The 23289-nt window shown below is 43.3% G+C and overlaps 2 protein-coding genes across 22 annotated transcripts in view; one reads left to right on the top strand and one right to left on the bottom strand.

Annotated features, from left to right (window-relative positions):
- DCP1B (decapping mRNA 1B) overlaps nucleotides 1-23289 on the bottom strand; it is a 199571-nt gene that overhangs the window by 88856 nt on the left and 87426 nt on the right. The gene's annotated exons all lie outside the window — the stretch shown is intronic.
- CACNA1C (calcium voltage-gated channel subunit alpha1 C) overlaps nucleotides 46-23289 on the top strand; it is a 1539476-nt gene continuing 1516232 nt past the window's right edge. For 14 of the 16 annotated variants that reach the window (XM_029599874.1, XM_029599878.1, XM_029599884.1 and 11 more), the window contains exons 1-2: nucleotides 47-275; nucleotides 495-662. In XM_029599874.1, coding sequence (XP_029455734.1) covers nucleotides 524-662 — 139 coding nt within the window. In that variant the 5' untranslated portion in view covers nucleotides 47-275; nucleotides 495-523. Of the gene's footprint in view, nucleotides 276-494; nucleotides 663-23289 lie in introns of all 16 variants that reach the window. The other 2 variants (XM_029599882.1, XM_029599881.1) reach the window with 1 other exon arrangement.

Below are 23289 nucleotides of genomic sequence, written 5' to 3'. Positions count from 1 at the left end.
CCCGAGGTCCATGCACTACTGGGTAGACATATCTTGCTTTCTCTCTTCAGCATAAGAGGCTGTATCTGAGCTGCCAGGTGGTGATATACAAAAACCAGAACACATCATGACTTGGTAAAGTGTGGGGATGACAGGCAGACTGTATCCATCTCCGCTCACTTCACAATCCAGTTTTCCCTGTAAAACTACTGAAGGAGAGTTTGGCTTTAGGCAGCAACAAGATCTGGAGGGCGAGAAGCAGAAACAGACGAGGAGAAAGCGCTAATAAGAGATAGGTAGGATATTTTATTTCAAAGTAAAGAACATTCTTTATAGGAAGGACCTAAGGGCTTACTGAAAATTTAAGTCACTTTTCCAATGAGGTTAGCTTATATGAAATTTAGTGCATTCAGAAATTTATGGGTCGTTGAATTATTCTGAAATAGGAAAATCGTTTTGAAGACTGCTATTTCATCTTTATTCAGTTTTTTTTTGTTGTTTTTAAATTTTATTAGATTGGTTATAGACACCGTTGCAACATACAATGTTTCGTGCCTTTGTTAGACATGCTACTGCAGCATATCGCCCCATACCCAAGACCACAACAGCTGATCCCAATATCAAATACAAAGGCAACCTGATGCATGAAACTCAGCTCAACTGTGTTTATATCTCACCTGGAGGTAAGACTGCATTAGCCCAGAACCCAGACAATTACACAATGTATCTTATAGTCATCTATTGTATTTTATTAGTATTTGCCTAACTGAACTTTTCCCATACATCATACAGATGTTTACTGAGCAGAGCAACAAGAAAGCTATACATTCAGACTGCTGTGAAAATTCACTAACACAATTCTAAGGAAGTCCATACACAGAATGAGCATATGAATTCACTAAAACCTGTAATTTGCAATCATTCCCAATACAGTTATTATGATCAGGAGTAACTGGTCACCTTATTTAGAAAACAGTTTTACTACATAGGCAAGTTAGTAGAGCGTACCAAGAATAATTAAGATAAAATGGATGGTTGTAGCACTTCTTATACCAAGAGTTTTTCAAAGCACTTCTTATACCAAGAGTTTTTCAAAGTTTGACCACAATCTGTGGAGGACAAATACAGGAAAGCATTACACGAGCATAGAAGCAAAGATTTATAAGACAGGAGGCAGGCTTTTGAAAATGGGTGCATTTTCAGAGATTTTCTTCCATGTTTTAACAAAAGCAAAATATCAGTTAGACATTTCTATGAAATGCGGTTGATGGGAAGCATGCTTTCTTTTTATAATCTTGATTTTTCCTTTGCCACTTTTTTTCACAAAGTGCAACTGCCCTTTATCAGGAGCTCCAAAAGTGAGCCCTCCATTGGGGGAGTGGGGGCTGAGCCTTCAATGCACTCCTTTACAAATGGGAGTCATCCCTGCAGTGTACAGTCCACAGTCCTCTTCCGATCCTGCCAATTCCTATGAACAGAAAACCTGAATTATAACTGCCTGTGTTACAGCACTACCAAGTCACACGCTTAGCTGTATATTTGCTTTATTTAAAGATGAGGTATTGAAAGTTATTTGATACATGATAAGTTGAAGAGAAACTCCGACAACTTTGTAAATCTATTTTGGGAACATGTAAAATAAGGCAGATGGTTTGAAAAAGTGACAACATATGTTTTAGACAATACTCTTATTAGACTCAGTTCCATAATGAAAAGAGGCTTATCAGATGCTCGAGTATGTCTGTGTCCCTGCTCCCCTCCCCAATTCAATTCCTATATGGCTAGAGGAGGTAAATCAAATTTTGTAATAAAGGTAGGCACTTGTATGTGTGATGGTGGCGGGGTGGGCGTACAGATGTAGAGAGAAGGGGGAATATGTTTTATACCTTTCAAGTTGGCAAGTGGTTTGCAGGGGAGAGGGGCACAGGTGGTGAGCAAACACAACAATTTCCTCATAAGACATGGGACGGGGCAAATTCAGCTCACCATATCTTTTATTAGACGTGTTTCACAGAAAGGGCACTCATTACTGAGGGTAGTCCTGAATGTAATCCGCTTTGAAGTGCTTGAAAAAAAGCATAATAAAAATTAAATTAAATAAATCTTGTCTGTCCATATGCATATGAGTGCAGGTGCACATGCATGGCCGTAGGCCCTAAGTTAAGCGGCCACATACACAGTATATCAAGTAGTAGAGCATCTGGAAGGAGAGCAGGAGGAGTTTCTGCTACGGCTTTTGCTTCCCATCTCCGACCGCACCGACAGTTTGCATGGGGAAGTGGGAGCAGCGGCTGTCGTGTGCTCCCCTTCCCCCTGCCGCACTTTCCTCCATGAACTTGTGGGGGTAAGGCGACGAGAAATCTGCTGGAGTGAAGCGTGCCACTATGACACTGCTTCAAGTATATACTTTTCATCTTGTTTATTAATACTTTTATTAAGCCAATCTATAATGCACATGGCTAGCTTCTGGCTTCTCTTTGATGGGGACAGTGATTGTGAGGGAAGCAGCCCTGAGACCCTCGGAGATAGCTAGAGTTATTTGATTTATATTCTGCTTTTCATGTTAATTTTGAATTTGGCTCAGTTGAGCCCTCCCTCTCCCCCACCCAGTTGTCTCCCTGCAAGGGGAGAGAAGGACAGAAACTTCTCTGATCTCCTGTCCCATTCTTCAGGGCACTATTTCCCACAAATCTAAATTTTTACACCTGTCTGTGCTATACAAAGGCCTGGTTGGGGGAGGGGATCTAGAGACTGGGTCAGAGAACTGTCTCAGTCATTCCCCCTCATGGGGATTCAGCCATTAAAACACCCTACCTTAATGAAGTAGAGGCTATATGTCTTGGGGAGGAGGAGGACCTTCTTGGATCCTGAAGCAGAGGAAGAAATGGAGGTGGACAGTCTTCTAGGATCTTTGGAAGAAGGGGAGCTGTCCTCTGAAGGAAAAGACATCTCTCCTTCCATCATTCACTAATTCCACAAGGATGAAGTTGCCTTATCTTATCTCCCGGTGGCTTCATCCTCTGGATGTCTGATTCCAAGTTCACGGGGGCTTTTCTAGGGTGTAAGAATCCATTGCCTAGTGCTCCTCCAGTCTGTAGATGGTGCTGTGAGCCACATGAACTGTCTTTCTAGTCCTCCCACCTCTGTGCTCTTTGCTTCCCCTCTGGTGGCCATCTTTTTTCCTATATAGACGTGCTTAGACTGAGGGAGTCTCGGCAGTCGGTTGCCAGAGCTTGGTCCTCCCTTTTGGTCCTCATACTCTGGTTCTGTTCCTGCATCTGGAAGACTACTTCGCCTTCTGTGCTTCTGCTCGTTCTTGCTCCCGGATTCCTGGTTTGTTCCTGTTCCTCATCCTGTCTCAGGCTTCTCACTCCTCCGTTCATGCTGAGCTCCAACCCTGCTTCTCATGCCTTGCAGGCCATCAGCAACAAAGGGTTCCATCTGAAAGGAAGGTGGCTGGCCTAGGCAGAAGTCCCTCAATTGGCCTCGATTTGACTCCCCTGGCACTAGGCTGCTCATTTCTGGGGCAACTCACGGACAACAGTTACATCAAGCTCTGGCCAGTAGGGACCCTACTGAACTGGCTGCAGGTGTGGTTGTACAGGGTAAGCTCCTGGAGGAACTGACCCAAAGCCTGGTAAGCTTGCAGGAGCAAGTTCATGCGCCAGCCTGAAACCTTCCCTCCTGGGGCCTCAGGCTCACAGTCACAGCACGTGCCCCCTTCTGCTTCTTTATCTCTTGCAGCTATGGAGTATACACATAAGAAGCCCTGGGTGGAAATCCCTCCAAGCTTTTCTGGAGATCCAAAAGCCTGTTGGAGCTTTCTGAATCTCTGCTTCAGAGTTTTTATTCCATAGGCCTCCCATTTCCCTGACCACAAGTTGAAGTGATGTACATACCACTTCTCATTGGGGGGAGGCTTTGGCCTGGGTCTTCCCACTCTGAGTGAAAAACAGGATCACTTGATTTCAGACTTTTATGCCTTTGTTATGGCGTTTAAATGCATTTTTGATTACTTTGATTTCAGCTTCTACCTCCCTTCTCTGCATAAAGCAAGGGACCTGTACTGCGGGGCAGTCACTGTGGACTTCTGCATGACTGTGCCAGAGAGAGGCCAGAAGAATAAGGTCCTAGTTGCAGCCTTCTGGAATGGATTGGATCAAGGATAAGCTGACCTCCTGGGACCTGCTTCAGAGCTGGATTCCCTCATCTTCTTGTATCTATGTCTTGTCACTCGTATTCGTGAATGACAATCGGAGCACCAGCCCTTTGCCATGGGTTTGATGCCCCCATGCAGTCTTGTGGAACTGGGTTGTATACACACTTGCCTTTTTCTAACTGAGAAATATCATAGGAGGGGACTGGGGCTTTCTTTACTGTGCTAACTCTGGAAGCACAGTTAGAAACCCAAGTCTGGTTAGCGTTCATCACCGGTCTCGCAGGAGCAGATTCCTTTGGATCTTGTTGACGTGTTCCTCAGTTATATGGCCCAGCATATCAGTATCCTTGCATTGACAATCTGGATCAGTGGAGATTCCTTGCCTTTATCAACTCTGGGACAGCGGGCAATTTCATTAGTTAGGATTTTGTCCCCAGCATAGAATTCCCGTTCAACCCAATCCTGCACCAGCTACATTGTTGCCATTGATGGACGGCCCTTGAACCAATGAGGGGTGCAACAGGTCACAGTGGACCTGAATTTTCTAGTTGGTACAAGGCACTATTTGAAACTGTTTAATTCTAGGTCACTGTTCTGTACAGTGGTTCTGTGGTTACCATGGCTGCAATGACATAACCCACTCATTGACTGGCATTCAAGACAGAGAAGGGTGACCAAAATAAGTGGCTTGGAATGGCTGCCCTATGAGGTAAGGCTAAGGAAGTTAGGGCTGTTCAGTTTGGAGAAGAGACGACTGAGGGGGGTTATGATAGAGGTCTACAAAATCATGAAAGGACTTGAACAAATTGATGTAAATCAGTTATTTACTCTCTCAGATAATAGAAAGACTAGGGAGCACTCCATGAAGTTAGCAAGTAGCTCATTTAAAACAAATCGAAGAAAATTATTTTTTACTCAGCGCATAGTTAAGCGCTGGAATTCAATGCCAGAGGATGTGGTTACAGCAGTCAGTGTAGCTGGGTTTAAAAAAGGTTTGGATAAATTCCTAGAGGAAAGATCCATAAACTGCTATTAATTATTAAGCAATAGTAGCTTGAGATTTATTTAATGTTTGGGTACTTGCTGGGTACTTGTGACTTGAATTGGCCACTGCTGGAAACAGGATACTGGGCTTGATGGATCCTTGGTCTGACCCATTATGGCAATTATGTTTTTATGAATAATTTACAACCAAAATGCATACACACAGTTTCACATCTTATTAAATAACAGTAACAGTGGACTGAAGGAGTAACCTAGTGTTTAGAACAGTGGATTGAAAACCAGGGAAGCGAGAGTTCAAATCTCATTACTCCTTGTCATCTTGAGCAAGTCATTTTATCCTCCATTACTTCAGGTACAAACTTAGATTGTAAGCTCTCTGGGGATAGGGAGGTATCTGAATGTAATCTGCTTCAAAGTGCTGAAAGATGGAATATAAATAAATTCAACAATTACAGAATCAGATTGGGGGGAGTTGGGCTTTTTTTTTTTTTAACCTTTGTTACATTTTCTCATTCCACACCACATTCAGCCATATTCATGCTCATCCATTCCTCATTCATCCTTCCACTCATCACAGCAGTATATTAATGTTTTGACTTTATTACCACAATCAACACTAAGACCACTCCAAGTATTACAGAACTCTGCAGCCAGAATCCTAACTGGAAAAAGCAAAAGGGACCACATCACTCAAACTCTTTCCGAATTACACTGGCTGCCAATCGAACAAAGAGTACAATTTAAAACACTTTGCACAATCCACAAGATAATTAATGAAGAAAATACTGATTGGTTAAACACTGCATTAAGACTACATGTTCCCCAAAGAAATCTCAGATCAGCAAATAAAGCTCTACTAACCATACCCTCCGTAAAGACAGCTAAACTGACACAAGTAAGGGAGAGAGCACTGTCATTAGCCGGCCCTATATTATGGAACTCAATGCCACCCAAAATAAGACTAATGAAGGAGCAAAAACTCTTCAAAAAAAGCTTAAAAACATGGCTTTTCAAAAAGGCCTTTAAAAGTGAGAATGGGAAATAGGTAATACTAAGAAACAAGAAAAGGACTTATACGCACAAGCAAAAGTTACCTGAGAACATATGCGAGTTTTATTTTAATTTACCACACTTAAGTAGTAAGTCAAAGAATTACAGTATACCGCATCTACGGTGAGCCCATAAAGGGAATTTTATTACACTTTACATATAGCTTATAATATTGACCCATGTATCCAAACAACTGCGGCACCATCTGGTTAAAATTAAATCCATTCTGAACTTATTTATGTGCCTATTTGTAAACCATTGTGATGGTATATCACTAAACGACGGTATATAAAAGTTTTTAAGTAAAATAAATAAATACAATATAGTCCAGCTATATTTTGAACATTAATAAATTTATTCCATACTTCTATTATTTTTTTCCTTTTTCTAATCAATATACAGTACATTCACAGTTTGCATATTTTTTCATGCTAGGTTTATATTCTGGAGTTTTTTCCTCTATCGACTCTGAAGGAATATTTTTTGCTATGACAAGAAAAATATTTTCATCCATTTCATTTCTAGTAATATTGACTAATTTAATCATTCACAATTTTTCCCCACAGTTCTTTTGTTGCGATATTGCCTCAGTTTATTTCCTCAGAGCTTGGGAGGGACTTCATCCAGCTCAAGTGGGATCACAAAGTCCCTAAGTCCCGAATGAGGATTAACAATGAAGTTACAGCTGTGGAGCTTTGCTCGATTGTGCTCCCATTCTAGATCCTCAAGCCATGGACAATCCTTGGCAGCATGGTCTTTTGACACACAATAGGAGCATGCCTGCGGGGCCTGTTCTTTAACTACAACACTTCCAATAAAGGGCCATTCGTTTTCTTCTTTATCATATGGACAAAACTTAGCACAGAATTCTCTCAGGACTACTGCAGAATGCAGAATATTTTTTTCTGTTAGCGAACAGAACCCATCCCACTCACAGCGAAGCTGAAGCAGGCCCCGGCGTGCCGCGAGTGAAGGCTGTCCTGTTCACCGCGAAGATGGAGCAGGCCCCGGTGAGAGTGAGACTGCGAGCCTGGGGAGGGGGGGGGTGAGAGAGAGAGCATGTATGAGGGTGCGTGGGTGTGGTGCCAGACAGAGGGAGCCTATGTGAGGAGACTGTGAAAGAGTGGGTATATGTGTGAGAGACTTAGTGTATGAAAAAGGGATTGTGTGTATGTGAGGGTGCTTGTTTGTTTCTGAGACAGTGTGTGTATGTGTAAGAAAGAGCCCGTGTGAAGGGATGTGTGTGTGTGTGTAAGAGATAAAGGGAGCCTAGGTGTAGTGGGGTGTGAGCAAGAGAGGGAGCCAGTTTGCAGGGATGTGTAAGAGAGAAACATAGGTAGTTTCTGTGAAGGTGTATGTAAGAGAGGAAGGGAGTCTGTGTGGGTGTGCAAGAGAGAGAGAGGGAGCCTCTATAAGGATGTGTGTGTGTGTGTGAGTGTGCGTGCAAGTGAGGGGGGGTGTGCGCACGCAAGAGAGAGAGGGAGCCTGAGTGATAGGGTGTGTGTGTGCGCAAGAGAGAGAGGGAGCCTGTTGAGGGGATGCGTGTGCGCGAGAGAGAGGGAGTCTATTGAGGGGATGCGTGTGTGTGAGAAAGAGAGGGAGCCTATATGAGGGGGTGTGTTTGTGCACCAGAGAGAGGGAGCCATTGTGTGTGTGAGTGAAAGAGAGAGGGACAGAGGGGGCTTGTGTGAGGGGCAGTACCAAGAGAGGTCAAACTCTGGGAGTGGAGATAGAGTGGAAAGAGTTGAGCCTAGAGTGGGAGAAAAGAGATAATGGCAGGTGGAGGAGTTGGGGCCTGAGAGGGCAAAATGAAAGGAGTCTGGCCAGGAGAGTAGGGAGAGAGGGTGGAAGAGACTCTTACAGTGAACTTCTAGGTGAATTCTACTCAAAATATTTAAAACTGCATTTTTAAGTAATAACTTTTTTCTGTATTACATTTTAAATTAATTAAAGACTGTCATATATATGTTATTTTGACCAGTATAAAGTATGCAGAATTTTGCAGAATTTAAAGTTTTTGTGCACAGATTTTTAAATTTTTGTGTACAGAACTTTACATTTTTTTGCGCAGAATTCCCTCAAGAGTAAAAACTCATGCCCATTCTCTGCAGAAAGAGAGGAAAAGACTGCGACACTTGCTGGCTCTTGGTTCCTCCCTGCCGACTGGATGTAAGCCACCATCGTTGCGTTGTCCAATATCACTCGGACCGTTGGACCCTGCAGTCTGTTGCTGAACTGCAAGCATGCCAACCAGACCACCCAGGCTTCTAGGTGATTTATGCTCCAGTGGGACTCTTTGGCATTCCAGTATCCTTGCTCCTGACAATAAGCTCCCCAACGCTGGAGATTCACATCTATCTTGAGTATCAACCAGTTCGGTGAGGTCAAGGAAATACCCTTTCTCAGATGATTCTCCTGCAACCACCACTGGAGGTGAGAGAAGCGTTCCATCAGCAAGTGGAGCTGAATCGAATAGTCCTGAGACAATGGGTTCCAATGAGACAGCAGGGAGTGCTGACTAGGACGCATATGTGCCCTTGCCCATGGTACCACTTCCAACGATGCTTCCACTGAACATAGTACCTGTAGATAGGACCACACAATCAGGCGTATAGTGTTCACCAAAAGATGCAGCTGCGCTCTTGCTACTTTTTTGTGCCGGTACCTGAGGGACTTCTTTGCCTTTTCAGCTCCGGCAGTCACCCCCCCGGAAGTTTTCCTTTGCCAATGTGAACCTTAATCATTAATGCTGGCTGGGTCACCAGATTGATATTCAGAGGTCTGCTCCCTTTGTAGCGACAGTCTCTGGCCAAATTACCTCTCTTCCCATAGTTAAAACAAGCTGGCAGGCCCGGGGGGTCTGTGGCTGGAGTACAAAACCAGAGCTGTCCTGCTCTAACGACCCTTGTTGGGATCATACACTCTCACCGCTGTACCGGGGGAGCCTTCCTAGCTTCAAAACCAGTTCTGGCATCAACTGAGTCTAAAGGAAGGCGTCCACCATTTCCATTGCCTTCTCCAGTGTGAGACCTAGGTGTCAGCACATTCAATTCTGCATGGGTCGGTCCAGCCCATCCAGGAACTGCTTCAGAAGAACTTGGTTGGCTATTTCGAGGACTGTTTTTGCCTCTGGCTATAGTCACTTCCAGTCAACATCTTTTATTCACTGGAAAAGGCTCCATGAAGTTTCCCCACGCCAGAACTGTTGCTGATATGTTTGAACTGTGTAACCCGTCCTTTCCAGGATGGCAATTTTAACTTCCGAATAGCTGACTCTTCCTTCTGGGGAGGCAGCCTGAAAAGCTGCTTTGCTTCTGGTATGAGTCTCTGTCTCTACAGTCACTTTAGCAGAAAACCCACTTCTAACACTATATGCAACACCATGAGTAGTCTTCAGCTTAGCAGAGGCCAGATTCAATCTGAAGTCTGGCTATCCTTTTTCAGTTTTTTATTAATTTCAATAAAAAATTAACAAAATACCAACCTGCTTACCCTTAGCAGTGCTGGAAAAAGAAATGCTGCAGTTTACACAAATAAGTGATTTAGCAAAGTTCCTGCTTTCTCCTAGTCTCATCCCCTTTCCCTCTGGGCCCTGGTGTGTAATTCCTTTCCCCAGGAAAAATGCCCTACAACCAGGATTCACCTGTGGCTGTCTTAAAAGGAGCAAGCTAAATGCCTGGTCGTGGACTTTTAAGGCAGATCTAACATACACTCCCTTTACAGTTCCCTCCTTCTTTGGGACTACAAAGTAAATGGAATAGCATCCTTCTCCAATTTCTGATTCCGGGACTGGAACTATCACTGCTAAGGCAAGCAATCGGTCTAGGGTTGCTCTAATAGCTATTTTCTTTATTGGGGACCTGTACGGCGACATTACCCATGCTTCTGGTACAGTTCGAGGGGATAGGCCTGCTGGATAATTTCTAGGACCCAGACACAGGCACACTCCTCTGTCAGCTAGCCGCTCACTAGGGGAAGTGATTCCTCAGACCTTCATTTCACCCTTTAAGCCCCCCTAAGCTTTGGGAACATCTCTGTCTTGAAACCCCTTCTGGATACCACAAAATGCTGGTCTTGCGGGGGACTTTTCCCCATGGGGGTTCAGAAATCTGCTTGTCCTGTACTGTCTAGATTCCTTAGATCATCCCTTGAAGGCCTTCATAATGCCCCTGACTTGGCACTCTGGCACTTTGTCTCCCCCAGATTCTTCACCAATTTTTCTAGCTCCTCACTGAACAGCAGATGTTCTTTAAAGGGAAGCCTGCTCAGGAGGTAGTTCCTCCTTCAGTTTAGTCAGAACCAGTGCTGAGATCCTGACACTGTGGGGTAGATATTGAAAAGCTAGGCATATCTGGCTAACTTAGATGGGATATTCAGCAGCAGGGCTATGCCACTGAATATTGTCATAGAAATCATTACTTAGAAGGATAAGTTATCTATCTAAGGCTGAATATCGCTATTTAGTCAGATAACCTATCCAGCTAAGTAGCATGCCCTGCTCCGCCCACTGCCTGCCCATAACTTATTCAACTAACCAGATAGTTGGATAAGTGACTTATCCAGCTATCTATATTCAGTGGCCACTAGATAGCTAGATAAGTAGGACTACTTATCTGGCTATTTGGTGTCTGAATATTGACCTCTCCGAGCCTTTTTCACAACTACATGGCCCTTTCCCCCCCTGTTTTAACAGATCTACCGTCCCACGGTTTCTCATCTGATCACTGTAGCATAAGTCCTGAGGCTGAGAGCTCTAAATTTGGCCACCAGTTATAACCTTTAATGATGACACTGACTCCTTCCCTCTCCAAGGGTTGTGAATGCTGCTACCACAGCACTCCCAGCAGACCCAGGGTGCAGAAGGCCTGGTCCAGGAACTGAGCAAGAAAACTTCCACAAGGCAGTGAACAAGGTATTACAGTCAGAGAATCAATGGATGCCAAGTTGGGAGAAGGAAACATAGAAACATAGAAATGACGGCAGAAGACGACCAAATGGCCCATCCAGTCTGCCCAGCAAGCTTCACACATTTTTTCTCTCATACTTATCTGTTTCTCTTAGCTCTTGGTTCTATTTCCCTTCCACCCCCACCATTAATGTAGAGAGCAGTGATGGAGCTGCATCCAAGTGTGTTTGGATGAATGCATTTTTCTGCAGTGGCCTATCATTCTAGGCCCAGAATGAATCAGCTAGAGCTGCCTATCAGAATACGGATAGGCATGGCTCTGCCTGTGCAACAACAGGAAATGATAGTGATGGGGGTGAGACTACTATGGAAACACAAAGCCCAGGGCAATTGCCCTGACTGGCTCCTCAACCTGGATGGCCTTATTCAAACTGTAGGCACTGGGACAAAGGCCATGGGTACTTTCAACCTGTAGATTTTGCAATAATTTTGCATGTGCTTTTTTTTTATATAACTCATTTTTTATTCAAACATATAAGCATAGAAACTTCAAACAAGTAACACAAAAAATATAAATTTTTCATATGAAGTGTTCCAAACTACCTACCCCATTCCCCCCCCCCCCAAGCCTACCTCAAACCCCCCTCCTCTCATACCCATTAAAGAGTCAACATCATAACTGTTATACTCAGATAGCATATACATAATAACAACCACCAACATACCAGTCAGAGCATCTCAAAACATAATTAGGTTTTATTCATTTCTAACCATAACAGAAAATTGTTCCCAAGTACTCCGAAATTTGGAGATAGTTTCATGCTTCAAAGCTGTTAATGTCTCCATGTGCTGCTCTGTTTTTAATTGTTGACAGACCACTAACTGCTGAAATGTTCGGTTTCTTCCACCATGTTGCCAAAGTGCATCGAACTACAATGATAATTTGTCTGATCAGCCTTTTCCTTTGAAACGTATCTGAGGATATCTGCACTTGCTTTTCCTGTGGGCACTTTTGTCATTGAAAACACCCATAGATTTAAATTGCAATCTACATGTTATTCTCCTCCCTTCACCTAAATATGCCTAAAGGGAAGACTTCCCTCATTGTAGTTAAAAGTACTTGTATTGTTGAACAATTTTCAGAAAAATCGTTACCCAGGTAAAATGGCCCAAGTGAAAACGGCCCTTCTCAATTGCGCTTAAAAGCATGCGAAGGAACCATATTATACATACTTTTTTAGCTGTGGAGGTAAAAAAAGGGGACACTCCTACACTCCTATGGGCAGGTTTAGAAAAGGGAGGGGAAAACAACGTTGAATATTTGATTTTCAAATGTACAGGAGCTATTTTGCTCTCTTTCCTCCCCCCCCCCCCCCATAGCATATGCAATGTATGCAGATTTTTATTTTTATTTTTTAACAGACTACTTTGCACTACCTCAACTTGCATAAAGTTGCACGCAATCTGCAAGTATGTAACTTACTGGAGAACTGCCTTTAAAACCTCTTCATCAGTGATCCTCTTCCAAAAGCTCAAACACGTCACCTCCACAACAAGCTCAAACCCCAACAAATAGAGAACTGAAACACATCTCAAGCAGGGCCCGTGCAAGGGGATTGGGCGCCCTAGGCACCTTCAGCCTTGTGCCACCCCCAGCCCCGACTTCCCCCCCCCCCCCCAAAAGAAAACTTACAAAATACCTGGTGGTCCAGGTGGGGGCCCGGGAGCGATCTGCCGCTCCCGGGGCCTCGGCTGCCACTAACCAAAATGGCGCCGGTGGCCTTTAGCCCCTACCATATGACAGGGGCTACCGGTGCCATTGGTTGGCCCCTGTCACATGGTAGGGGCTAAAGGCTGCCGGCACCATTTTGCTTAGTGGAAGCCGAGGCCCCGGGAGCGGCAGATCGCTCCCGGGCCCTCCGCTGGACCACAAGGAGGGCATCGGGAGGATGGCACGGTGAGGCGGGTGCTGGCAGAATTTTGAAAGGGCACTTTTGCCCTTTCAAAATTCTGCCGCGGCGCTCCCTAAATCGCGGCGCCCTTGGCAGAGGCCTAGCTCGCTTAGTGGTTCCTCCAGCCCTGATCTCAAGTGTCATGTGGTGCTACAGCCAGACTATGGGACTGACCCTGCAGAGCACTGTTTGCTTAAAAATGTGTATATATACCTACAGGCTTTTACAATTATAGTCTTTTGCAACTTCATTTCAGGGCACACATGTAGACGGCTGTGTTTTTATTTTTGTAAATATATTTTAAAATAGATAAAATCTTGCACTGTTAAATGATGGCAGTTGGCCAATTCTAGAATTAAACAGATTCAACGTTTCTGCATCCCAGCTCTATTTAGTAGTTTCAATATGTTTTGTACTAAGAGGCTTTACTTAAGACTTGTACTCCTCTGCCTCTAAGCAGTTTTAAAAACACTGCATAAACAAGAAGAAGTATCTTAATAAGTGCTTTTTTCGCACCAGGAAGGTGGCTGGAGAAAAAAAGAATGATCATTTTAGAGAACTGAGCCTTCATAGTTTAAATTTCAGTGCTATAGTAATACTAGCAAAATAAAAAGTAGCTGGCAACATATTTTCACATCTCAACTGCTTCAGGCAGTGTAGGATGATGAGCTAGAAGAAGGGACAGAAATGAAACACTTGGTAGCTGGAGGTCACAGAAGAAAAACAACTCTATAAAAGGCAGATCAGGAAATGTAACGGGAAGAAGGAAGAAACAGAATATTACAATAATGCTTTCCTTAATTTAAGTGGTAAGAACAGTGCTGCTGCATGTGTCATGTTATTAAGCACTTTTCAACCAGGGATGAAAGTGCTATAGCAGCGATTCAGACTGTCCTTCTCGGGGCACAATATAATGTCTTCAAACATTCACAGACTGTGTTCAAGCTTGGGGGAGAAGGGGGAGCATGGACCTGGCACATATTTTATTGAACATGTCCTTGATTTGATAAGAATGAGGACATGTTTTGATAGGGTCAAAGTTGAAAAGTGCTAGAATATCCTTAGTATAAGCATGGATTTCGCTTCCTTTCTTGTTTTCCATACAGTGGGAAAAGTCATAAAAAGCTCTTCAACTTTAACTACTTAGCTTTACTACTTACTAAGGCTATCTTATCTTGAAAAGACATCCGGAATTCCTAGTGTTGGCAGGACACTCAAAGAAATACATTTTCTGTCCAGCTTACGAGCCTTACATTTTGCCCATGTCCTGATATCCATAAAAGGGAAAGGAAGGCTGTGTTGAGGCAGACAGTCTGAATTTGTATGCCTTGCTCCACTGTTAGAGCATGCTTGGTTTCTTGAAGAGAACAAGATGTGCTTTTTAACAGAACATTACTTTTTATCTTCTGGACATCACTGACTAAACTGGACAGAATCAAAACCTCTATCATCTAATCTAGAAAAAAAACACATTCTTAACATTTTATACTGCCTATTTTGATTTTATATGTCATTGTTCTCTCTAGCCCTTGGACTGATTTTTTTTCCCACATTACCTACAGTTTTACTCTGGCTTGTATAGCAGTCAAGCAGTCAAAAGCTTTAAAAAAAAAGAGTTCAAATGGCATTTTCTCATGATTAGTTATGCAGGTTAAAATCTGCATCATCAACATTAGGCATTAACAGAAAATGTTAACTGGTTATTGCAAAAAATAATTACACACACAAAAGGCAATGGGGATAATTGATGCGATATTTGAAAGTCAGCAGAAAGTGTTGGATACTTTTGAATTAAAGAAAGTGTCCTGGACTCCTGATTACGTTTTGTCCAGGCAGCCTTCTCCTACTCTTTGGGATCACAGCCCATTTGGAACTAAATCGCAATCCACTTAGTGTAATGATTGGGATGCTGAAGGTACACAATAGGGGAATACTAGGACAGAGGTGCTATGGACCTTCAAAATGACATAGTGAATGATGGCAAAGACCAGTTGGTCCATCCACTCTTCCCAGCTATCCTTCTTTCTGATATTCTACCACTTTGGTCCATATTCAGTTATGCAGCAAGTAGGAAGTTAGCTGGATAAAGTTGGTTCAACTTTGAAAAGGATATTCAGTGGGATTTGCCCAGTTAAGTCTAACATAGTAAGTGATGGCAGAAAAAGTCTCAAGTTGTTTAGGGTAGTAACTACCACTCCTTGCAGGTTACTCCCATGCTATCTGTTAAGGGTAGTAACTGCCACTCCGTGCACATTACCCAGTTAAAACAGATTATGACTTTTCTTCATTTCCATTCTTTAGCCATTAGGAATCCTCTGTTTATCCCACTACCATTCGTGCCTTCTCTATCTCTTCTGGGAAGAAATATGTGAAGAAATATTGCCTGATGTTGTTCCTTAGTCTACTCCTTTGGAGCTTCGTATTATATCCCCTAGTTAGACAGCTTTCTTTCCATTGGAAAAGGTGTGATTTTTGTGCATCATTAATACCTTTCAGATATTTAAAAGTGTGTATCATATCTCCCCTGTTCTTCCTCTCCTCCAGGGTATACATGTTTAGGTCTTCGGCCTCATCTAATAAGTCATCCAGTGCAGACCTCGCACCATTTTGGTTGCCTTTCTCTGGACTGTTTCCATCCTTCTGTCTCTATCCTTTTTGAGATACAGTCTCAAGAACTGAATACAATACACCATGTTAGGCCTCACCAAGGACCTGCATAGGGGGCATCATCATCTCTGTTTTCCTGTTGGTCATACCTCACTCTATGCAGCCCAGCATCCCTTTAACCTTAACCACCTCCTTGTTACATTTCTTCACCGCCTTCAGATTATCAGACACTATCATGCAGGGTTGCGTTCCTGGTCCATGCATATCAATCTTTCACACACCCCGTCCCCCCAATCACATAGAACTCCTTTGAATTTCTGCATTCCAAAAGCAAGACTCTGAACTTCTTGGCATTGAATCCCAGCTGTCAAATCTTCAACCACTTCTCATGCTTTCTTAGATCACGTTTCATTCTCTCTGCTCCTTCAGGTTCCACTCTGTTGCAGATCTTAGTTCGTCCATAAAAAGTAAAAACTTTTTTCTAACCTTTTTGCTATGTCGCTCACAAAGATATTGAACATAACCAGCCCCAGAACCAATCCTTGAGGCACTCCACTTAACACTTTTCTCCTGTCAAAGTAGGTTCCATTTTACACCACTCACTGTTGTCTGTCAGTCAATCAATTTGTAATCCATTCCACTATCCTGGGATCCATTTCCAGGATTTTCATTTTGTTCATGAGCCTCCTATGTGGGACAGTATCAAAAGCTTTACTGAAATCTAGATAAATCACATCAAGTGCTTTATCTAATCCTCTAGTTATCCAATCAAAGAAATCTATCAGATTTGTTTGAAGGACCTTCCTCAGGTAAAACCATGTTGTCATAGATCCTACAATCCCATTAGATTGTAGATAGTTGACTGTGCTTTCCTTCAGTATCATCTCCACTAATTTTCCTACCATCGAGATAAGACTAACTGGGCTGTAGTTTCCAGCCTCTTCTCTGCTCCCACTTTTGTGAAGAGAGAACACCACTACCCTTCTCCAATCTTGTGGCACCACACCTGTTTCCAGGGATCTACTGAATAAGCCTTTCAGCAGACCTGTCAGAACCTTTCTGAGCACTTTTAGTTTCCTGGGACACAACTCATCAGACCCCATGGCGTTGACCACTTTCAGTTTTGCTTGTTCCACCCAAACACTGTTCTGTAAATATTCTGGTATCTACCTCAATCCCATCCTTACTCTTGCCAACCAACAATGGTCTCCCATCCAGGGTCTTCTTTAGTTAACACCGAAATGAAGTATTTGATTAATATTTCTGCTTTTTCATTATCTTTCTTTACACAGTAACCCTTTACTACGTTCAATCTTTCAATACCACCTCTGGCCTTCTTCCTTTCTCTGATATACTGGAAAAATGTTTTGTCATCTCGCTTTACCTCTTGGCAATCCTTTCTTCCACTCAAGCTTTTGCTGTCATTTCTTTCCTTGTCTCTAAGTTTCACCAGATATTCCTCCCTGTGTTCCTTTTTTTAGTTCTTTTATTTTCTGAATATTGATCTATCTGCCTTTATTTTTTCAGCCATCTCTTCAGTTTACTTTTCCTCTTTTTTTTATTTACTTGCATAAAGATTTGTTGCCTTTATAACAGCTCCTTTTAATTTGACCCACTACTGTTCTACTTCGACCAATTTCACCCAGTCTTCTAGCTCTTCCTCAAGGTACCTCCCCATGTTTGTATTTTTGAAATCCAGGACTTTGATCTTCGTGCAACTTCTCTCTATCTAATCATATATCAAACTATACCATCTGACAATCACTTGCACTCAGGTGGACACCTACCTGGACATTAGAGATAATGTCTTCATTTGTGAGCACCAGGTCCAGTGCTCCTTCCCTTATGGGTTCTATCACCATTTGTCTAAGCAGAACACCTTGAAGAACATCCATAGTCTCTCTACTTACAGATTCTGCCACAAGGATACTCCAATCCACATTTGGCAGATTAAAATCTCCATTGAGTAACAACTCTCCCTTCCTTCTGGCCGTCTTCAACCAAATCCCTGACCAGTTCTTCTGTCTGATTTGGAGGCCTATAGACCACACCAGTGTAAATGAAAGTGCCATATTCTTATTTAAGAGAGCCAAACTATATATATGAAACATACAAAATTTATTTAGAAATACCGCACATCTATACCTATATAGACAATAAAACTAAGCTAGCACACTCACACATTCATACCCACAAGTTAAAAAATGTTTTTTTGAGATACAGTATACAAAAATGATGTTGTTACAAATTAATTTAGCACATGCTCATGAATTATAAGTATTGATAATTTATATATTACCACAAGCACATTAATTGAAATCATTTGCTCTTTGTGTCCGACAAAAGCAGATACAAGATCTCTTCGTTTCACCCCTATCATTCGGGGCTTCCTCAGGGACTGATGTTAGTGAACACTTACAAATGTACTGCCACACTGAAAAGCACATATAAACAATTATATATTCCTTCTTTACATGTTTTTTATGAAACACGCCGACCTTCTTGAGATCGTAGGTCGGCGTGTTTCATAAAAAACATGTAAAGAAGGAAGTGTGTATATGCATTACAATGGTTAAAGGAAACGCCGCGTAATACAGACGGTTGAAAGACGTGTTTAATGAATAGAAGGGAACGCTGTGTTGGAGGAACCTTGTAAGATGTAAGTTAACTATTTCTCACATGTATTCAGGCAACAGATTCCATAGAGTTGGCCCTGCAACGGAGAACCTTCTTTCGCAGGTCTCTTGTAAATGGCAGGACTGAATTGCTTAGTTTGGTAACTAAACTCAAAGTTCAATTAGGCATATACCTTACCAACAGATCACTTAAATAATTTTAGCCATTACAATGTAGCATCTTAAAACCTAATGCAACAATCTTAAATTTCACTCTCTGCTCGACTGGCAACCAATGCATACTTTTAAAATGGGGGGTAATATGCTTCCATGGAGCACACCCAATTATCAACAGAGCAGCAGTATTTTGTGGGAGAGACTTGAGTTGATTTTTAGGAAATCTGCAGTATGGGAGATTACAATAATCCATAACCGTCAAAACAAAAAGTTTGAACTAGGGTATGGAAGTCATGCTGTGACAAAATGTATTTAAATAGTCAACACATGCAATTTATAAAAACAGGCTTTTACAATACTCTTATCTGCAATTTAAAAGACAACCTTGAGTCTAGAATTAAACTAAGGTCATGAGTTTCTTGTGAAAAGCTAATACAGTAACCATTTACCAACTAACAATATCAGCAGGAGAATATAATCTATAAAAGTTATTAAAATGTGATTTTTACTCCTCAACTTTTCACCTTTGGCCTAAAATCTCATTGCTATTCTCTCTCTATGTATATCTGGATGTCTTTTTAGGGGCCCTGTAGTCTCCTTCTACTCCTTTGAGTTTCCAGTTTAATTAGAACCCATCTTGGGACAGTGCTGCACACTACTGGGGGAGGGACCTGGGTTTGTTGGCTAAACAAACCCTCAAAGACTTTAGATTAATGTTTAATGTCCATCCCTCAAGGAGTTCAATGAAATCCCCTGAGCGGCCCTAATAACCCTGGTGCATTGAGGTTGGACATATCCACAAGCAGAACAATTTGTAATAGACAGCTTTGGAATGAATCAGTCACTAGGTCAGAACCTCTTGTGAATGAGTGCTAAGGATGTTGCCCAAGAGGTGCAGAGTGGTTGGAATCACCAACATTTTAGGGATCAGTTTACTTCTTAACTGCGATGACACAGCCAAGAACCACCACATACCTTTGATCCTGTAAGGGCTAACCTGACTTGTCTGAATGGACATCAGGTGACATCCTTATGTTCTCCACAGACGTTCAATATACAAATGCTTGGGAGAACTGCCTTCTTTTCTCCCAAACCACATCTAGTAGAGGTTTCATCCATCCTTTTGGACAACATCCTATGCTGGATTCAAATAAGAGATAAGGAACCACCGAACTAACCTCCAGATACTCCTTACTCCTGAGTGGGAGAAACTCATGCTGATAATTTGTGTAGGTACTCATGTCCAGCATGGCAAAACATGCAGGGTGTTGACACAAAGCTAAAAGCAGCACACAATGTTGGAAGTGGATTTCCTCTACCAGTAATCTGCTCCCTAAGAACTGGAAAGATCACTGCTTAGAAGCAACCTTCCCAGGAATAGGAGGCACAATACATCCTCTGCTTTGAGAAGAAGCTAATCTTTCCCCTTGGCAGGCACTGTATAATGCTCTCAGGTCTAGGATGGGACCGAACCCTGCTAACTCCTTTGGGAGTCTGCAGAATACATTCAACTGGACCCATCCCCATATCTCTGATGTAAATTGATCAGGGACCATGGGTATCTGATAGGGAAGAATGATATATTCCCGGACACTGAAAAACTGTAAAAGCATTTCGTAAAGAGTGATTTAGAGGAGTATCAAATAAGGGTATTCTCCTCAAGATAGCCCAAGTATAACACAGTAACATAGTAAATGACAACAGATAAAGACCAAAATGGTCCATCTCATGTGCCCAGCAGGATTTTTTTTTTTTTTTTAAAGAGTAGAAGTAACTGCTGTTACTCTAAGTTTTAGCTCAACTGTCATCCTCCACTTGATGGGAGGTATTACAGTGGCAACACGGATTTGGGCAATGTTCCTCTGATCCAGTGAAATCCCTAAGCTGGGTCTCAGCTGGGCTATTCCGTAGCCCTTGCCCCTCTGTCACAGCAGCAGCTGACGGGGTCGACAGATCAAAGGAAAATCTTCCTTCACTACAGTGCTTGCCCATAAACCTTTGGCTGGAGATAATGGGGCTGTAGTGGCAGTGGAGAGGATTTGTGGTTTCCTTAAAACTAAGTCACCACTGCCTCCAACAAAGTTGTTCATCAATATCAGGTACTAAAATGCTAGGGGTCTAACAGACCCTGCAATTCCACTCCTCAATTCTGTACCTCCCAGTGATTCCAAAGTGGCAGGAAGGAGCTGTTCTGACAACCCCTTGCCTGATTGTAAATTGTGCCATCATTGGGCATAGCCTTTAGCAATAGAGTTTCTACTTTAGATAGCTCTGGGTAGTATAGCTCCTGGGAGCTCCACAGTAACAGGGAACCCAGGTTACAAGCTGTCAGAGGACAGAACCTCCTTGCGGAGGAGGTGGTGACTCGGAGCTCTGATCCATAAACCTACTCCCTTGATACAGTACCCGACACCAATGCTTCCATGGAATGGAATGGAATGCATCTGGGGAATCAAAGCATCCACCAAATGGATTCCGTTGGCAGCACCTGATGCCATTCCATCAATGGTGTCTGACATTGATTCTGCCATTGCACTGCAGCATCCATGTTAAGTGTGCTGGTGCCATCTGGCAGCATTGACTCCACCAGAGCCACAGCAACCAACATAGTCTTTGCCAGCTCCGCAGCAACTGGCATCAACTCCACCAGTGCCAAAGCAACTAGCATCAACTCCAGCAGCACCACAGTAACCTGTGTCAACTTCCCTGGAGCTGCAGTAACCGGCATCGACTTCCATTGGTGTACTGACACTTTTCTGTGCACAGGCATCTGATGTCTTTGGGGAATGAACCATCAATGCATTAGCCACTGCTGATTACTCCCGTGCTCAGGCTTTCTAGTTCCTTCTCCAAGACTGAGCTGGTAGGACATGCTGGAGGGAAAGCCACATCATCCAGGGCCCATGGAGACTGGTGTGATTCTCAGAATTGTGGGGAGGAAGAGCTCTCCTCCTTACGTGAATGCTCCTTCATCAGGTACCAACACAGTCCCAAACCTAGTGCACAGGGAATCAAGGACATTGATGTGCTACAGTGCCCTCTTGCATCCCTCAAGGTTGAAGCCTCCATTAATGCATATCGGAACTCCTGCCTAGAATGTTAATAATGGCAGGAGCCTCATGGGGCTTGGGGCCACCATGGTCTGTAAATAGGCAAATCCCTGAATAACTTGAGGTAAAAGCCCTAGCCAGACCATGCAGGGACACTGAAAACTGCAGGCTCCTTGAGGTATTAAGATGAAATGCAAAAACATAAGACAGCTAGGAAAAAACCTCCACCAGGCTGCCAGCCACGAGACTGCTGCACTATGTGGCCAGCAGAAATGGAGAAATTTCTTACCTGATAATTTCATTTTCCTTAGTGTAGACAGATGGACTCAGGACCAATGGGAATTGTGCTCTCCTGACAGCAGATGGGAGACGGAGTCAGATTTCAAAGCTGACGTCAGCCTACATATACCTGTGCAGCACGCTTAGCTCTTCAGTATTCTCTTTGAAAAGCCAGTGTGGATATATATTGCTTAATACTTGATTACACTTGAGTATACTTGATTAACCTTGAACTGGTTCAACTGATTATATATATAAGAACTTTTTGGCACTGGAGACCGCCGGTGCACTGAAACAATAAATGCAGACATCTAGGTAACTGCGGGTGTCTTAACATAGAGGTAAGGCCGTGGCTTTCCCGTACAGTCTCGAGATTGATATCCGAGGTTCTCTATTTCTGGAGCAGCCATGGGCGGGATGCTGAGACCATCTGTCTACACTAAGGAAAACGAAATTATCAGGTAAGTAATTTCTCCATTTCCTAGCGTGTAGCCAGATGGACTCAGGACCAATGGGATGTACATAAGCTACTCCCCTACCGGGTGGGAGACTGCCCATGGCCCACTTAGTGCTGCCCTTGCGAAGGCCGTATCCTCCCTGGCCTGGACATCCAGGTGGTAGAAACTGGAGAAGGTGTGTAGGGAGGACCATGTCGCCGCCCGACAGATCTCAGCTGGCGAAAGCAGCCTGGTTTCAGCCCAGGAGATTGCCTGGGCCCTTGTAGAATGCGCCTTGACCTGTAAAGGTAGTTGTTTTCCTGCCTCTATGTAGGCTGCATTAATTACTTCTTTGATCCAGCGGGCTATGGTCACCCGCAATGCCACTTCCCCTTGTTTCTTCCCGCTGTGAAGAATGATAAGATGATCAGTTTTGCACAAGGATTCCGATCTCTTCAGGTATCGGACTAGAATTCTGCCAACATTCAGGTGGCGAAGGAGGTGCGAGTCTTTTGAATCCCTGTGTTCATCTGGTGATGGTAAGGATATGGTCTGATTCATATGGAACTGGGAAACCACTTTCGGAAGGAAAGATGGTAACGCATGCAGCTGTATGGTGCCTGGGTGAACCTGAGGAACGGTTCTCGACAGGATAATGCTCGAATTTCGGAGATGCGCCGAGCTGAGCATATAGCGATCAAGAATGCTGTCTTTAAGATCAAGAGGCATAGAGACAGGCCGCTTGTTGGTCTGAAGGACTCCCCTGCTAGGAAGTCTAGTATTAGGTTGAGGTTCCATAGAGTCACCGGCCATTTTAGTGGTGGCCGGAGTTGTTTGACTCCTTTCAGGAAGCGAGACACATCAGGATGAGCTGATAGTCTGATGCCATCCACTTTGGACCTGAAACAGGCCAGTGCAGCGACTTGAACCTTGAGGGAGTTGAGAGACAATCCCTTCTGTATGCTGTCCTGTAGGAATTCTAGGATCATGGGAATCTTGGCTGTCCTCGGAAGGAGTGCGTGGTCTTCACACAGGCCTCAAATACTCTCCAGATCCATATGTAAGACAGAGAT

Source organism: Rhinatrema bivittatum, chromosome 4 (genome assembly GCF_901001135.1).
Source record: "Rhinatrema bivittatum chromosome 4, aRhiBiv1.1, whole genome shotgun sequence".
In the NCBI taxonomy this organism is placed as follows: Eukaryota; Metazoa; Chordata; class Amphibia; order Gymnophiona; family Rhinatrematidae; genus Rhinatrema; species Rhinatrema bivittatum.
This window is presented reverse-complemented; position numbering and strand designations above follow the sequence as displayed.